Source organism: Schistocerca serialis, chromosome 1, assembly GCF_023864345.2.
Source record: "Schistocerca serialis cubense isolate TAMUIC-IGC-003099 chromosome 1, iqSchSeri2.2, whole genome shotgun sequence".
NCBI classification, from domain to species: Eukaryota; Metazoa; Arthropoda; class Insecta; order Orthoptera; family Acrididae; genus Schistocerca; species Schistocerca serialis.
In genome coordinates, this window is record NC_064638.1 from 18,475,046 (window position 1) to 18,494,451 (window position 19,406).

The following is a 19,406-nucleotide window of genomic DNA, read 5'->3' on the forward strand; positions in this document are numbered from 1 at the left end:
TTCTTGCCATTGCCGCTCTACATTTTATACCCTCTCTGCTTCGCCCAAATATCAGTCTAGTTGAATCTACAACCCTAAAAATAATAAGATGACAGAGAAGAAAGAGACAAGCTACTTTATCACCATCACCATCTCCCCCATCTAACAAGGTGTTTCCTTTTATTTGGGAATAAGGGAGAAAGTAACCGAAAAGCAGAAGTGCTATGTCATTGACAGATACACAAATGAAAGGTGCAGAGCTTGGATAGCTTTTGGTCGATTGAGCACAATGTAGGAAGACGACGTTTGCTGTGTGTGTGTGTGTGTGTGTGTGTGTGTGTGTGTGTGTGTGTTTGTGTGTTTGTGTTTGTATGCATGTTTCTTCTACAGATTTGAAAAAGGAAGTCCATTCCAAAGCAAGTGAAGCTCTCTACCTTTAGTTTGTGTAACTATCAATGACGCAGTGCTTCTGTTTTTCAGTGAATCGTCTCCTTCATTTCTAAATAATTCATAATTCTGAACCAGGTTGTTTCCTTTTTATTATATCTCCCACTCCTCTACCAGTAACTACCGGCATTTTGCTGTCATTTATTTTTTGAACATTTTTATCATTGTTATAAGTTAAAACTGGTAGTATATTCATAGATTGTAAACTTTCCTTTACAGACAATTTGGAACATCTGTTTTGAAAATCTTGTATAGCTGTTTGTAACTTTCTTTTTACTGTGACTGTTGTAAGTCCTGATTGTGTTTATGCCTGTATTTAGTATTTGTGCTTTATCTAATAGTTTTCACTGTTCTTCAGGCTTCCAATTGGGAACGGAATGATTGCTGAGGCTCTTGTGAAGGGTAAAAAGAAAGAGTCTGTGGTGCAGTGTGCTCTTGAAGCTTGTCGTGTTTTGGATCGCTTCGGAATGTTACGCCAAGCTACTCACGGTAAAAAAACAAAAATTAATTTTTCTGGCTTTTGCTTTTTTCCCCCACAAACATGATAATATCCTTACAATAGAAATATTGTATTGCGTAACATGTATCATGTGCAAAATCAACATTTAAGTAATATGTTCATCATCATCATCATATTGAATAACTTACAGTGTCTAGTAAAAATCAAGCAATGGAAAATCTAGGATGGAATGTAACAATATTGTGAAAAGGAAAGTTGCTACTCACCATATAGCAGAGACATGAGTTGCAGATAGGCACAAGAAAAAGACTATCACAAATAAAGCTTTCAGCCAGTTAGGCCATTGTCAAAAATAGATGACATACACACGTACACACACTCATGCAAATGTAACTCACCACCACCTTTCTATCTTTTCCGCTACCCCCCCCCCCACCCCCCCCCCCCCCCACCTCTTTCCAGCCCTCCATCTAACCTGCAACACTTCACTGTCCACCACCCCTATCCTACTAATTCTCCCCCTCCTCACCCCAGCCTCCTCCTTACCCTCACCCAGTCACCACTCCCATCGTGCACTGGTGCTGCTGCTCACAGTGTGGTTTCAATTGCCTGAGACTGCAGTCGTGTGTGCAAGCTATGTTTGCGTGAGTTCAGCATCTCCACTATATCATGAGTAGCCACTTTCCTTTTCGTAATATTGTTACAGTGTCTAGTGAAACTTATCAGAAACATAGAGACTTTTTTTCAGTTCCTGTAGTTTTTTTTTTTTTTCCACAGACTTTATTCACTTTTTGTTCCTTCCATCTTTTACCTAATGTATTCACTGTTTCTGTTGTGCTTTCATTTCTTTGTTGTGTCTTCGAAAACCACTTTCACTTTTTTTCTCGTAATAATTTGTCCTCTGTTGAATGAAATGGAATTGCCATGTGAAGTATACATTTCACTTTCTGAAGATGTTTCTCAGCTATATATATATTTCCTATTGCCTTGATAAAAATTTTGAAATGTGGTGATGATGTCTATTTCCATTTGTTCCTGCCTTCTGTTTTTACACTTATAATTTTTGGCACTATGGAGCAACCGTGCCTTTGGGTTGTTGTTGTTGTGTGTCTCTGTGTGTGTGTGTGTGTGTGTGTGTGTGTGTGTGTGTGTGTGTGTGTGTGAGTGAGAAAGAGAGAGAGAGAGAGAGAGAGAGAGAGAGAGAGAGAGAGAGAGAGACCAATAACAAGGTTAGGCAGTTTTGAGATGTAGTAAAGCAGGTTTATAGCAATGATTTTACTGGAATATGAAATGTTCTGATGTTGCTGATGCTCTAATATGCTGTTTCCACAAGGAGAAATTAGACTGTGTGAACCATCAGTTTCTGCAAACTGTGGAATACAGATTTCCCGTGCCATTTCTCCTCAAACCCCAATCTTCCAACCGTCCTCAAGAACCAGCCCCTTCGTCGCCAGAGCTTCGATTACTTATTGTCGTGCCCTGAAATGAGGGACATCCTAACCAAGATCCTCCCCACTCTTCCTAAAGTGGTGTTCTGTTGCCCAACCTCCACAACATCGTCGTCCATCCCTACGCCACTGCCGGCCAGAGTGGTCAAGCGGTTCTAGGCGCTGCAGTCTGGAACCGCGTGACCGCTACGGTCGCAGGTTCGAATCCTGCCTCGGGCATGGATGTGTGTGATGTCCTTAGGTTGGTTAGGTTTAAGTAGTTCTAAGTTCTAGGGGACTGATGACCTCAGAAGTTAAGTCCGTTAGTGCTCAGAGCCATTTTGAACCCTACGCCACTCCCAATCCCGATCCCAACACTGACCCCTTCCAACGTAGATCATCTCGCTGTGGAAGACCCAGGTGCAAGACCTGTCCAGTCCACCCACACAGCATTTCCTATTCATATCCTGTGACAGGCTTATGAAAACCCATAGGTTGGACCACATGTGGAAGCAGCCATTTCCAGCTCTGCTACAGTCATTGCACAGCTTTTTATATTGGTATCACTATCCTGGTGCTCCACCTATTGGCATGCCCTGCATGCTTAACCAGACACTGCTCTTCTACCATGCTGTCCCTTCCCCTTCCCAACCCTCTCCAGACTGCTACTTCTGTTCTATTGGACAGTTGTGTTCCGGTCCAAGTTGCTAGAGATGGTGGTCATGAGGTGTGCTTGCTTGTGTAAATGAATATATGTGTGTGTGTGTGTGTGTTTGTATGTGTGTTTCCTTTTCTGAAGATGGCTATGGCCGAAAGCTAAATGTTTAACGGTTTTTGTGTTGTACCTGTCTGCAACTCAGTGTGTCGGTCTATCTTTTTCTTATATTATTAAGTCAACAGACTTTATTGTTCATAGAAACATTTACCAAGGACAGTGCATTTAGAATAATTTGACAGGCTGGAACATTGCTCTCCAATGAACAATCATATACTTCTTCATATGCTCATGTATGATACTGCCAATGTCTTATTAAATCATTCTGTGAGGCCATTCATCTGTGGGTGATAGGCAATTGTCATCCTGTGGTTGACATTGCAACATAAAATTCTCTCTGATACTAGTCTTGACTAGCAAACTTTTCAGTGATTCTTCACATGGGGTACTCTGTTCATCCAGGTGTTGTTTTCTAGAAGGAACATTGCAATTTCTGGAGCTTCAACAGTTGACACATCTTTGCTGGCAGCATAGCAGGTGTTGTAGTCAGTAAAGGCTGTTACCCGTTGATTTCCCATTTGTCAAGTAAGAGAACATCCCCAAGAGGTCGAATCCAGTTCAGTGGAATGGAGCTGCTGCAGGTGGAATTGGCAGCAGATGTAAATGGTGGAAAGTGCTTCCGTCACTGGGATTCCTTTCATTGGCTCACATAGTGTCTAGAGGTACCTGTGTCAGATCCTGTCTAGAGTCTTCACAAATGCCATGTGACCAGGTGTGGGAACAACATGGAAATACTTCATGGTAGCTGGCTGTAGATGGGCTTGGATGACAAGCAATGATTTCCTCTTGTAAGATGTTATGTTTATTAACTGCAGTTCTCTTTTGGTCAGTTCCTACTTCCGCAAGGCTTCTGTAGTTTACAAGATTGCTGAATCTCCCCCTGTTCAGTAGCAATGTTGTTTAATGCCGCAATTACTGAGATTGCATCCATACTGCTGTGTTCCACCAAAGGATTCCTTGTAAGACAGTTGGCATTTATGTGTCCACTTTAATATACCACTGTGATAATAGTCCTCTGATGCCTCAGGCCCTTGTCGCCAGTCGGTGTGAAAGATTTTTCAGGTCAGTCAACCGGCATAGAGAATTGTGGTCCACAATGGCAGTGAATGATTTGCTAAATAAATAAGTCTGGAACTTGTTATGATGCAAACGACTGCAAGACATTCTTTTCCAATTGCAGAGTACTCTGGAAGCTTAAGCCATCACATTTTCAGCTCCATTCTGAATTTGCTCTACAACCACATTTTCAGTCTAACCACTAGCATCAGTGTGAAATTCTGTCTCAGCATTCTTGTCATACAATGTTAGGACTGCAGAAGATGTTGGCACCTCTTTAAGGATAAGGAAAGATCTTTCTTGCACCTCGTTCCAGGAAAATTCGGTGTCACCCTAAGTAGTTTCTGCAAGAGACATACCTTTGTGCAGAAGCCAGTAGTATGAGTACATTTCGAGAAAACATCTAATATCACAAGTGTGCCAAGGAGTCAGAAAATCTGTGATTGCTCTCATTTTCTCTATCTCTGGATGGACTCCATCGCACTCACTTGGTGCCCGAGATTTTTATTTCTTGTCTAGCCAAGAGACACTTTTCCCGATTCGTGTGGAGGCCGGCAGTCTGAACACACCACTTGACTAGGTTGTCAGTCAGCTTATATGTACTTTAAATATCTCCAGAAAATGACAGTGTCATCCAGATAGCAAATTCATGACATCATTAAAGATGACAAGCCAGGTTGTGTCCATTGTACACGTGAAGGTTGCTGAAGAATTACACAGTCCAAATGACATTACTCGAAAACATAGGGGCTGTCAACAGTTATAAAGGCAGTCTTTTGTGGTCAGCTCCATCATCCTGGATTTGCCAGGAGCCTTTCTACGTGTCTGTAGTTGAGAAATACCTTACCCCTTTCAATAAGTTTAGAGGGTCACCAATGAATGGCAGTAGGGGTGGAGGGCGAACATATTTTTCCATGATTTTGTTCGGTCATTGGTAGTCAGTGTAGATATGCAATGTGCCATCCTCCTCCTTCACAAGGACCGCAGAAGAGGACTAAGATTCATCCGAAGGTTCAGAGATGTCAACTTCTCAACTTCATTCCGTCTTATTCATCGTTCCACTGGTGACATGCTGTGTGGACACTGGCTAACTGGTGGATGATCCCCAGTGTTGATACAGAGATTTACCATTGGTTGCTTGGTCTGTCTTTTTTTCCACTCCAGATTTGAAATCATCTGGAAACTGGCTCATAACAGCTAACACTCATAAACGTTGTTCCTCAGTCAGGAAAGATTCTATTGACAGTTCAGTAGTAGTTTTCTCATCTCATTATTTGTAGTAGTAACAGAGCATGGTTTTTCATCTGGGGCCTAAGCTGTCATTACTGGATTGGTTTCGCTGTCTCTACACACCTACCTTTAGGAATGAATTCTGGCTGCTTGTGACAGTTGGGGATACAAAGTTCTCTCTGACTAACTACAATGCTTATGGTAATTTCTAGCATGTAGATTTCTTTTGTGAGTATGAGTAGCTTTTTGCATTTGGCAAAAGATTCACAGTTTAACTGGGCATCTCAGTTGCTGACTGGAACTCATGTCATTGATGCCAGTGAGCAATGTCTTCAACGGCAGACAACGCTGAGAAAAATCATCGTTATGTGTGCTTGCTGGAATAGCTTCTTCAGTTTTGTGCAGTGATCATCCACAGTCTGTAATTGCTTGTGATGCCTGCAAGAAGCCCCATCCAAGAGCAACATTATGACTACAGTCTGTTAAAACGACAGATTCTAAGGGCTGTTTTCCTCAATTGACATTTAAGCTGCTGGCAGGTGTGGCCGATCGGTTCGAGGCGCTTCAGTCTGGAACTGCGCGACAGCTACGGTCGCAAGTTCGAATCCTGGCTAGGTTTAAGTAGTTCTAAGTTCTAGGGGCTGATGACCTCAGATGTTAAGCCCCATAGTGCTCAGAGCCATTTGACATTTAAGCTCCTAATATGTGATCCTGTAGGTTGGCCACATTTCTCATTTGCGACTTTCAGCACAATCATTTTTGTTTTGTGGAACATAATCATCTTTACCTGATGGCAATAAACCATTCGACATTACAGAAAAGGAAGCCCCTGATCAACTAGTGCCCAGACAGAGAGATTCTGGTCATATCTACAGTAAGACACATCAGCAGCAAGACACAACAGATATCTTCACTCTGTGATACAAGCAGAAATGTTACCAGTAATTGTGCCACCAAAGCAGACTTACATCATGTTTTTCTGAAATCACTTCAGCAAATATGACAAAGTAAATATCCCAGAATTTGAATAAGAACAGCAGTCAACATGAGCACCTTAGGAGTAGATATCCTCAGTGTAGTGAAGCAACTGAACTCATTTAATAAAAGCAGTTCTTCTGGTCAAGATTATTAACCAGTTAAATGATTAATGGAAAATCTCATATAAGATATGAAACAAATACTAACAAAGAGATAGAGGGGCTGGCCAGTACTTACCTCAGCTCAGTACAGCCGATAGATACACATAAAACAGAACTGAAAATTTACATTCCTAGCTTTCGGAACTTTGTTCCTTCATCAGGGAGGAGAGAGGGGAAAAAAGGGAAGAAGGGAAAGTGGATTCAGTTACTCACAACCCAGGTTATGAAGCAACAGGGAAAGGTAAACAGGGAGGGTAACAAGGATGGAGGCATGGTTGTCAGAGGGAAGCCAAAGATATTCTTCTGTAAGTACTGTGCCAGCTTCAAACCAAAGAGGATGCATACAGAAGTAAAGAGGTATATAGTATAAAGATAAACACAACTATGTAGGATGAAAAGATGCGTGAATGGCTAAAGAGGAAAGGGAAAGAGGAGAAGACTGAAGAGTGAATGGGAGTGAGGTGGTTTAACGTAGGTTCAGTCCAGGGGGATGGCGGGATGAAAGGATGTGTTGGAGTGCAAGTTCCCATCTCCGCAGTTCAGAGGGACTGGTGTTGGGTGGGAGAAGCCAAATGGCACATACGGTGTAGCAGGTTCCTAGGTCCCTAGAATTATGCTGGAGGGCATGCTCCGCTACTGGGTATTGGGCATCTCCTAGGCGGACAGTTCGTCTGTGTCCGTTCATGCGCTCAGCCAGTTTGGTTGTTGTCATGCCGATGTAAAAGGCTGTGCAGTGCAGGCATGTCAGTTGATAAATGACATGTGTGGTTTCACACGTAGCCCTGCCTTGAATTGTGTATGTTTTACCAGTAGCGGGGCTGGAGTAGGTGGTTGTGGGGGGATGCATGGGGCAGGTTTTGCAACGGGGTCGGTTACAGGGGTAGGAACCGCTGGGTAGAGAAGGTAGTCTGGGAATATTGTAGGGTTTAACAAGGATGTTACGGAGGTTAGGGGGGGCGACGAAAGGCAACTCTGGGTGGTGTGGGGAGAATTTTGTCAAGGGATGATCTCATTTCAGGGGTTGACTTGAGAAAGTCATATCCCTGGCGGAGTAATTTGTTGATGTTTTCGAGGCCAGGATAATATTGGGTGATAAGGGGGATGCTTCTGTGTGGTCTGGGGGTAGGAACATTGTTGTTGGACGGGGAGGAATGTATTGCTCGGGATATCTGTTTGTGGACAAGGTCTGCAGGATAGTTGCGGGAGAGGAAAGCACTGGTCAGGTTATTGGTGTAGTTGTTGAGGGGTTCGTCACTGGAGCAGATACGTTTGCCACGAATACCTAGGCTGTAGGGAAGGGAGCGTTTGATGTGGAAAGGATGGCAGCTATCAAAGTGAAGGTACTGTTGTTTGTTTGTGGGTTTGATATGGACAGAGGTGTGGATGTGAGCTTCAGCAAGATGAAGGTCAACATCCAGGAAGGTGGCTTGGGTTTTGGAGAAGGACCAGGTGAAATTCAGATTCGAAAAGGAGTTGAGGTTATGGAGGAAATTAAGGAGTGTTTCTTCACCATGAGTCCAGACCACAAAGATGTCATCTATAAACCTATACCAGGCCAGGGGAAGCAGCTGTTGGGTCTTCAGGAAAGCCTCCTCCATGCGGCCCATGAAGAGGTTGGCATAGGAGGGAGCCATCCTGGTTCCCATGGCCGTTCCCCTGATTTGTTTGTAGGTCTGGCCTTCAAAAGTGAAGTAATTATGGGTGAGGATGAAGTTGGTAAGTGTGATAAGGAACGAGGTTTTTGGAAGATCTTCGGGTGGGCGTTGGGAGAGGTAGTGCTCAAGGGCAGAGAGACCATGGGTGTGTGGGATGTTTGTGTAAAGGGATGTAGCATCTATGGTGACAAGAAAGGTTTCAGGTGGGAGAGGAGTGGGAATGGATTTGAGGCGTTCTAGGAAGTGGTTTGTGTCTTTGATGTAGGATGGGAGTCTGCGGGTGATAGGTTGTAGGTGCTGATCTACCAGAGCTGAGATACGTTCGGTTGGGGATTTGAAGCCTGCTACAATGGGACGGCCAGGATGGTTCTCTTTGTGGATTTTGGGTAATAGGTAGAAGGTAGGGGTACGTGGCTCAGGTGGAGTGAGTAAGTCTATGGAAGCCGTTGTGAGGCCTTGTGAGGGACCTTGGATTTTTAGGATTTTTTGCAGCTCAGTCTGGATGGAGGGAATGGGATCCTGGGTGACAGCTTTGTAGGTTGAGGTGTCAGAGAGTTGACGCAGTCCTTCTGCCACATACTCCACACGGTCAAGTACGACAGTTGTGGAGCCTTTATCCGCCGGGAGGATGACAATGGAGTGGTCTATTTTCAGCTCCTTAATGGCACGGGATTCAGCTGGGGTGATGTTGGGGGTTGTCGGGATGTTCTTCAAGAAGGACTGGGAGGCAACACTGGATGTGAGGAATTCCTGAAATGTCTGCAAGGGATGGTTTTGGGGGAGGGGAGGAGGATCCCTTTGAGAAGGCAGTCGGAACTGTTCTAGACAGGGTTCAACACTGGGTCTAGTACTTGGGGGCTGTGTTTGGGTAGTGAAGTGATATTTCCAGTTGAGGTTCCGGGTGAATGAGAGGAGATCTTTAACCAGGGCAGTGTGGTTGAATTTAGGTGTGGGGCTAAAGGTTAAGCCTTTTGATAGAACAGATGTCTCTGGAGGAGAGAGAGGTTTAGGACTGAATTGGGACTGGTGATATGTGGCATTTGACTGTGGTTATAGTTGAGATTTGGTCTGTGTGGGGTATGTGCTGGGATGGGGAGATTGAGTAGGGTGGCTAGGCTAGGTTTGTTGGCTATGAGGGGGGTTTGCTGAAGGTTCTGTTGTGGTTGGTGTTTGTGAGGGATAGGGAGAGGGACCCCACTTCTTAGGTGTTGCACTAGCACTGTGGATAGTTTTTTCAGGTGGTGTGTGGCATGAAACTCAAGTTTGCAGCTGGCTTCTAGGATGATGTTCCTCAGTGTGTTCTCCAAGCAAGGGTTTGAGAGGTGGAGGACTTTGAAGAGAGATAGGAGCTGTTGGGAGTGGTGGTTACATGAAGTAGTGTAGAGATTCAGGACAAGTTGGGTAAGGGCTAAGGATTGAAGGTTCTGGAAGTCCAGGAGAGACTGGTGGAAGGAGGAATTGCACCCGGAGATGGGAACTTTTAAGGTAAGCCCTTTAGGGGTAATTCCAAAGGTTAAGCAGGACTGGAGGAAAAGTATGTGGGATTGCAGTTTGGCTACGGTGAATGCATGTTTCCGGAATGAATGTAAATAATGTGGTATAGGATTAGGGTACATAGTGGGTAACTGGTGGGTAGGGAAATTAAATAACTAAAGTTGAAATAGTAATCATAAGAAGGAGTAAAACACGGAGGGAAGGACGAGAAGGAAAGAAATTGTGTTGGTAATGTTCAATACCAAAGGAAGACCACTAAATAAGAAAAATACGGAAAAAGTTGACCAGACCAAGCAAGTATGTCCAGATCAGGGGAAAAAGAACACACGTAGCTCAAAAACTGAGATAGCGAGTGGCGAAAAAAGATCGCGCGTGCCGCAAAAGCGATCGCGCGTGGCGCAAAAGCGATCGCGCGTGCCGCAAATAGATAGCGCGTGCCGCAAATAGATCGCGCGTGCCGCAAAAATGATCGCGCGTGCCGCAAAAAAGATCGTGCAAAAAAGATCGCGGGTGGGGCAGAAATGTCCCAAAAAATTTTTCTTGTGGCAGAGAAAGATAGCCAATGGCACAAAAATATCGCCAGCAACAAGAAATTGCAAAAAAGATCGCGGGTGGGGCACGCGCGATCATTTTTGCGGCACGCGCGATCTATTTGCGGCACGCGCGATCTATTTGCGGCACGCGCGATCGCTTTTGCGCCACGCGCGATCGCTTTTGCGGCACGCGCGATCTTTTTTCGCCACTCGCTATCTCAGTTTTTGAGCTACGTGTGTTCTTTTTCCCCTGATCTGGACATACTTGCTTGGTCTGGTCAACTTTTTCCGTATTTTTCTTATTTAGTGGTCTTCCTTTGGTATTGAACATTACCAACACAATTTCTTTCCTTCTTGTCCTTCCCTCCGTGTTTTACTCCTTCTTATGATTACTATTTCAACTTTAGTTATTTAATTTCCCTACCCACCAGTTACCCACTATGTACCCTAATCCTATACCACATTATTTACATTCATTCCGGAAACATGCATTCACCGTAGCCAAACTGCAATCCCACATACTTTTCCTCCAGTCCTGCTTAACCTTTGGAATTACCCCTAAAGGGCTTACCTTAAAAGTTCCCATCTCCGGGTGCAATTCCTCCTTCCACCAGTCTCTCCTGGACTTCCAGAACCTTCAATCCTTAGCCCTTACCCAACTTGTCCTGAATCTCTACACTACTTCATGTAACCACCACTCCCAACAGCTCCTATCTCTCTTCAAAGTCCTCCACCTCTCAAACCCTTGCTTGGAGAACACACTGAGGAACATCATCCTAGAAGCCAGCTGCAAACTTGAGTTTCATGCCACACACCACCTGAAAAAACTATCCACAGTGCTAGTGCAACACCTAAGAAGTGGGGTCCCTCTCCCTATCCCTCACAAACACCAACCACAACAGAACCTTCAGCAAACCCCCCTCATAGCCAACAAACCTAGCCTAGCCACCCTACTCAATCTCCCCATCCCAGCACATACCCCACACAGACCAAATCTCAACTATAACCACAGTCAAATGCCACATATCACCAGTCCCAATTCAGTCCTAAACCTCTCTCTCCTCCAGAGACATCTGTTCTATCAAAAGGCTTAACCTTTAGCCCCACACCTAAATTCAACCACACTGCCCTGGTTAAAGATCTCCTCTCATTCACCCGGAACCTCAACTGGAAATATCACTTCACTACCCAAACACAGCCCCCAAGTACTAGACCCAGTGTTGAACCCTGTCTAGAACAGTTCCGACTGCCTTCTCAAAGGGATCCTCCTCCCCTCCCCCAAAACCATCCCTTGCAGACATTTCAGGAATTCCTCACATCCAGTGTTGCCTCCCAGTCCTTCTTGAAGAACATCCCGACAACCCCCAACATCACCCCAGCTGAATCCCGTGCCATTAAGGAGCTGAAAATAGACCACTCCATTGTCATCCTCCCGGCGGATAAAGGCTCCACAACTGTCGTACTTGACCGTGTGGAGTATGTGGCAGAAGGACTGCGTCAACTCTCTGACACCTCAACCTACAAAGCTGTCACCCAGGATCCCATTCCCTCCATCCAGACTGAGCTGCAAAAAATCCTAAAAATCCAAGGTCCCTCACAAGGCCTCACAACGGCTTCCATAGACTTACTCACTCCACCTGAGCCACGTACCCCTACCTTCTACCTATTACCCAAAATCCACAAAGAGAACCATCCTGGCCGTCCCATTGTAGCAGGCTTCAAATCCCCAACCGAACGTATCTCAGCTCTGGTAGATCAGCACCTACAACCTATCACCCGCAGACTCCCATCCTACATCAAAGACACAAACCACTTCCTAGAACGCCTCAAATCCATTCCCACTCCTCTCCCACCTGAAACCTTTCTTGTCACCATAGATGCTACATCCCTTTACACAAACATCCCACACACCCATGGTCTCTCTGCCCTTGAGCACTACCTCTCCCAACGCCCACCCGAAGATCTTCCAAAAACCTCGTTCCTTATCACACTTACCAACTTCATCCTCACCCATAATTACTTCACTTTTGAAGGCCAGACCTACAAACAAATCAGGGGAACGGCCATGGGAACCAGGATGGCTCCCTCCTATGCCAACCTCTTCATGGGCCGCATGGAGGAGGCTTTCCTGAAGACCCAACAGCTGCTTCCCCTGGCCTGGTATAGGTTTATAGATGACATCTTTGTGGTCTGGACTCATGGTGAAGAAACACTCCTTAATTTCCTCCATAACCTCAACTCCTTTTCGAATCTGAATTTCACCTGGTCCTTCTCCAAAACCCAAGCCACCTTCCTGGATGTTGACCTTCATCTTGCTGAAGCTCACATCCACACCTCTGTCCATATCAAACCCACAAACAAACAACAGTACCTTCACTTTGATAGCTGCCATCCTTTCCACATCAAACGCTCCCTTCCCTACAGCCTAGGTATTCGTGGCAAACGTATCTGCTCCAGTGACGAACCCCTCAACAACTACACCAATAACCTGACCAGTGCTTTCCTCTCCCGCAACTATCCTGCAGACCTTGTCCACAAACAGATATCCCGAGCAATACATTCCTCCCCGTCCAACAACAATGTTCCTACCCCCAGACCACACAGAAGCATCCCCCTTATCACCCAATATTATCCTGGCCTCGAAAACATCAACAAATTACTCCGCCAGGGATATGACTTTCTCAAGTCAACCCCTGAAATGAGATCATCCCTTGACAAAATTCTCCCCACACCACCCAGAGTTGCCTTTCGTCGCCCCCCCTAACCTCCGTAACATCCTTGTTAAACCCTACAATATTCCCAGACTACCTTCTCTACCCAGCGGTTCCTACCCCTGTAACCGACCCCGTTGCAAAACCTGCCCCATGCATCCCCCCACAACCACCTACTCCAGCCCCGCTACTGGTAAAACATACACAATTCAAGGCAGGGCTACGTGTGAAACCACACATGTCATTTATCAACTGACATGCCTGCACTGCACAGCCTTTTACATCGGCATGACAACAACCAAACTGGCTGAGCGCATGAACGGACACAGACGAACTGTCCGCCTAGGAGATGCCCAATACCCAGTAGCGGAGCATGCCCTCCAGCATAATTCTAGGGACCTAGGAACCTGCTACACCGTATGTGCCATTTGGCTTCTCCCACCCAACACCAGTCCCTCTGAACTGCGGAGATGGGAACTTGCACTCCAACACATCCTTTCATCCCGCCATCCCCCTGGACTGAACCTACGTTAAACCACCTCACTCCCATTCACTCTTCAGTCTTCTCCTCTTTCCCTTTCCTCTTTAGCCATTCACGCATCTTTTCATCCTACATAGTTGTGTTTATCTTTATACTATATACCTCTTTAGTTCTGTATGCATCCTCTTTGGTTTGAAGCTGGCACAGTACTTACAGTAGAATATCTTTGGCTTCCCTCTGACAACCATGCCTCCATCCTTGCTACCCTCCCTGTTTACCTTTCCCTGTTGCTTCATAACCTGGGTTGTGAGTAACTGAATCCACTTTCCCTTCTTCCCTTTTTTCCCCTCTCTCCTCCCTGATGAAGGAACAAAGTTCCGAAAGCTAGGAATGTAAATTTTCAGTTCTGTTTTATGTGTATCTATCGGCTGTACTGAGCTGAGGTAAGTACTGGCCAGCCCCTCTATCTCTTTGTTATTAACCAGTTAGATTGTTAGATTATGTTGCTGCAGACACCATATCTGAAGTTGCAAATCTAGTTGTGGAAGCTGTCAATCAAGTTACAAGTGAGGCCTGGATGAAAATAGGGAACAGCACTGCAAGTGTCAGTGGAAAATCATCCAAAAGCGAAATCATTGTGGAATAATGCATCAAATATTTAATTACACACTTGGGAGGGAACAATTCAAGCAGCGCTGAAGAACAACTATTCTAAATCAGATTCTGAAAGAGATGTAAGAGGTGTTTTCCCACTAACGTAAGTACAATACACTCGAGTATTTAACTGGGGAGCATGCCACCAACCTAACTTCACTTTGTGAGTACTTTATTTAGATTATATATATCTTAACATACTGGAATTATTGTCACTAATTATAGAACTAATTAATAATGCAAATACACTGATAAAAAATTGCACCACCAAAATTAATTAATGAAGAATAATGAAATTTTGAGAGCACATTTGTGTAGGTAACATATTTAAGTGATTACCATTGCAAGATCACAGGCTAATGTACGGACGAGATAAGCCATTGCTAATGTGAAATGCTGGTATGTTAACAACTGGTGCAACCACCACAATGTCGAATGCAAGCACGCAAACATAGGTGCATTGCATTGTACAGATGCTGGATGTCAGTTTGTGAGATGGAGTTCCACGCCTGTTGCACTCGGTCGGTCAATACGGGAACGGTTAGTGCCGCTCGGCAATGACACTGGAGTTGTCGTACAGTGGTGTCCCTTATACGCTTCATCGGAGACAGGTCTGGTGATCGAGTAGGCCGAGGTGATGTGTCGACATTCTGTAAAACGTGTCGAGTTACGACAGCAGTATGCAGGTGTGCGGCATTCCTGTCGCAAAACACCCCTCGGAATGGTGCTCACGAACGGCAGTGCACCGGGTTGAATCACCAGATTAACATACAGACTTGCAGGCAGGGCGTGTGGGATAACCACGACAGTGCTCCTGCCGTAATTCGAAATCGCTTCCTAGATCGGTGTGTCTAGCAAGCAGACAGATCAGTTGCGGGCCCTCGACTGGCACCCTTCCGACCGACACACGGCCATTTTTATCAGAAAACGTGACAGAATTCGACCCCACCCTCCCACGAGTCCTCATCCTACACCACTAAAGTCGCAAATAGCAGTGGTTTGGGGTCAGTGTAATTTAGGTTACAAGGTATCTGGCTCAGAGCTGTTCTCGGAGTAATTGATTTGTAACAGTTCACTGTGTCAGTGTGGTGCAACTGCTGCCAAGATTGCTGCCGCAGATGCAATGCGCCGCACCAGAGCTATACGCCAAACGCGACGATCTTTCCTCTCGGTAGTGCCACGTTGCCATCCAGAACCCGGTCATCTGGTGACCGTACTTTTTCTCAACCACCTCTGCCGGCAATCGTTTACAATGGCTACATTCCTGTCAAGTCTTTCTGCTATATCGCAGAAGGGATGTCTAGCTTTTTGTAGCCCTATTACACAACATTATTCAGACTCAGTGAAGTGTTAATAATTGCACCTTTGTTGCATTAAAGGCGATCTCATCTAAAATCAACTCACGACGTTCAGTCTTGAAGGTAAATAATGTTAGTGACCATTACAGTGTGTACTTAAGGCAGACTTGAGATACATTCTCATAGTGGCACTACCAGCACCACACTTAAGTGACTGGTGGGAAATTTGAATAGACATCATCTTTCAGATGTAGAAGCACACATATCAACGTTCATTTATGGCATTTTGTTTCTTTCAAAGTATTTAACAAAGAAAGCAAAAACTATGATTCTTTGACGACTCGCTTTCTTTTATATTGTTTAGTATAACAAACATCCTTATGATATTTCAGCATATTAGACGTTAAATAGCTCTTTCCAATTTTTGATTTGGGGGTATTACAACTAATAACTAGAAACAAATTCAGGCTATCAAATACAGTCTGCATGCCGTTGAGCTGAAGAAAGTAGGAACCGAGCACAGGACGCTGTGTCGTGTCCAGGAACATTGCTGTCTGGACTGTCAATATCAATCATTCATCTAATGGACTATAGTCATGCAGACATGTACATATATAAAAGACATCATATTTACACCAGTGACTGTTACACTTCCTTTATTTCATGACTGTGAATCCCAGGTATAAAAAGTTAATGTACATATATGTGTGTATGTGTATTTCAGAAGCTCTGAAGAAGGATTCATCCAAGTGGTAGCAGTGCTCTTAGTCTCATTTATGTGCTTAACGAAGATGCGATGCCCCCACCACATCTATGTTGTTACTCTCTTTTCATTCACATTCTGAGCCTGATCTCAGTCAGTATCTCTTCATCAGTTATCCAGACTACCCATATAAGCCTAAGCATTATTTCACAGCACTGTACTTCAAAAGCTCGTATTCTCTTCTATATCCTATTTTACTGTTTACCTTTATTTAAAATTAGACAGTGAATTCATAAATATCTTCTTTTCCTTCTCCCCTTCACAGAGTCAGATTACAGCCCTTTTCGTCTCCGGAGTCAGGTTACAGCCCTTTTCGTCTTTACTGAAGACTCTTGTTTCTGGGTCATCCTACATTTCTCATTCTTATAGGTTTATAATTGATTTCTTGTTTAGAAAATCTGCCTGCCTCCATTCCGGAAATTTGTTGTTTCCATTCTAATGTATCACTGCTCTACTTTTCAATTATGCAGCATATATTCAGTTCTTCTCTTACAATATTATTGCGATCTGTAATGCGTACTGTGTGAAGAAGACATTAGTGTTGTCAGCTGGCTTGCTGTGGGTCGCCAATTCGAGCCTGACCACCAGCAGTTATTTTTTTATTTGGTATTAGTCGTTTCTGGAAGGTTCTTGAAGTTTCTTGTGTTTGTACATCCTAGGATATTCGGCATTCATTATAGCAGCAGGTCCAGGAGATCAGTTTTGTTTGTATTCCGCCTATACGGTGGTGTTAGTAATAAACACGCTCTCGAGTGCTAAGCATTGTACTTTATTGATGGCCCTGCTTTTACATTTGGACTTTATTCTGGTCACTACATGACATCGTTTTGTGGAGACACTCGGTACTTCAAAACATCTACATCAATGTGGCCCCAATTAGGCAGTTGTCTACATAGAAGTGAACCTACATAGACAGGAACCAGAATACAAGAAGTACCTCAGTCCAACTATCCACATATTCAGGAGACCAATGGACTCCAAACTAGTAGTAAGTCAGATGCACTTCTGGCATCCATCAGTGTTCTTTGGAGATGCAGATCAGGACTCGATTACATGGGTGAAAGGATTCGACTGAGTCACTAAGCACAACAGATGGGAAACAGATTGAAAACAACAAAGAGAAGCTTAATAGCTAAGACAAGTGCCAGGATGAAATGAAGAAAACATTCAGTGAATATCAGCAGCAAGTCCACTTAGTTGAAGGGCGGGACCGAACGTCATGGGGAAACAACGTAGTTGTGCATACAGAATGTTTTAGCCTTAAGCCACACTGTGAATGCCAATATGACCAATATGACATAAGCTCACAAAATCTCACGCTTCAGGAAATGAGTGGGGGAAGACATCTACCGAACTCTTCTGGTAAAGAACATCACAACAACACAGGAATTCAGCACGAGGTGCCAGCACATCAAGGAAATACAACACAAAAATAGGGCAAAAGATGTATGATGCCCTCCCGATTGTGATTCCGATGACAGTTATGTTATGGAAGACGACTGTGACCTCACCTCTCTCATTTATTAGGTCATAAGTGAAGAGATACAGCATTTTATGGCAACCAGAACTGTTAGACCAAGTAAGCAAGAGGTAGCAGTCATGCATATTGGTTACATATGTCAGGATGTGATAGAGAATGTTGAAGAAAATGTGTGTTGATCTTTAGCACCAATTTCCACCACCAGTTGAATGCAGCAGGAAGAATGGACTTGACCAACACGGACTTAAGCCGCAGCCTTCAAATGAGAACCCAGCATCCGACCGCTGCATGTACAACCTATTCCTCTGCCAAGTATAATGGTGCACAGAAGGACAGACATTTGGAGGACAGAAGACAATACGCCAGGATATTTTCACTGTGGATGCCCAGGACACGTTGTACACTACCACAGAGAGAGGGGAGGCAAGATTTGACGACGACCTTCTGTGGATGTCAGGATGTCTCATTGACATCTTTATTGTGGCCAACACAGTCTACAACTGCATCTACATCTATGTGACTACTTTGCAATTCACACATAGTGTTTGGTGGAGAGTTCACTGAACTGGCTTCAGACCACCTCTCTTTCGTGCCATTTTTGAACAGTGTGAAAAATCAAACACACAATACTCCCGATGTGAGATCTTGTTTCTCTAATTTTATTATGATGATCGTTTCTACCTGTGTAGGTGAGTGCCAATAAAATAGAAAGTTACTGATTGAAATTTTGTCAAAAAATCTCACTGCAGCAAAAAACACCTTTGTTTTTATGACTGCCACACCAATTCACAAACTATATCTGTGGCACTCTCCCTTCTGTTTCACGATAGTACACAGAAAACGTCCTTTCTTTGAACTTTTTGATATTCTCCATTTATTCTATTTGGTAAGGATACCATTACTTGCAGAGGATGGACAAGAATAGTATAGGCAATCTCTTTAGTATAGCTGTTGTATCCTCTAAGCGTTCTGCCAATAAAATGCAGTTTTTAGTTCAACTTAACCACAAAATTATGTATGCGATGGTTCCAAAGTAAGTTGCAATTATAGTCCTGTGGGCTTTAGATTTGTGTAAGAGAAATTTAATGGATCCCTTTTAGTGCTCATGTGGATGAGGTCACGTCTTGCATTTTTTAAAGTCAATTGCCCATTTACACCACACAGATGTCTTGTCTAAATCATTTTCACTTCATCTGATCTTCTGTTGCCTTTACTAGTGACAGTATCATCTGAAAACAATGTAACAGGGCTGCTGAGATTGTCTCCCAAGCCACCTATAGAAATTAGGAACAGCAGAGGGCCTTTAACACTACATTTTGGAAGGCCATAATTTATATAACTTCTGTTTTACTGTGTTGTGACTTTCCATCAGTTACTACAAATTGTGACCTCTTTGACAGAAGAACACAAATCCAACTGCTCAATTCAGACAATACTCCATGGGCATGCAGTGTGATTAAATGCCACTTGTGAGGAATGATGTCAAAAGCATTCTGGAATTCCAGAAACATAGATCTGTTTGAGATACACTGTCGATAGCCCTCTTTGCTTCATGTGAATAAAGAGCTAGTTGTGTTCCAAAAGAAAGATATTTCGTGAATCTGTGCTAACTATACAGGGTGAGTCAAAAAGGACTATACATCTATGGAAAGATATAGAAATTTATTGAGTTAACTTACAGAACTGGTAGGTGTATAATTTTGTAGCAAGCAACCTCAAGTGTGATTCACATACTGCGTCAGTACCCCGTTGTACCACCAGGGCTGCCACCGTAGTGCACAGTTAAAATGGCTACTTTCACTGGTGTGGAATTTCATGAAACGA

General features: G+C 44.0%; 1 protein-coding gene across 2 annotated transcripts in view; it reads left to right on the forward strand.

The window, feature by feature from the left end:
- LOC126460590 (kanadaptin) overlaps positions 1–19,406 on the forward strand; it is a 289,123-nt gene that overhangs the window by 142,204 nt on the left and 127,513 nt on the right. For both annotated transcript variants that reach the window (XM_050095926.1, XM_050095927.1), the window contains exon 4: positions 785–915. In XM_050095926.1, the coding sequence (XP_049951883.1) occupies positions 785–915 (131 nt within the window). The remainder of the gene's footprint in view (positions 1–784; positions 916–19,406) is intronic.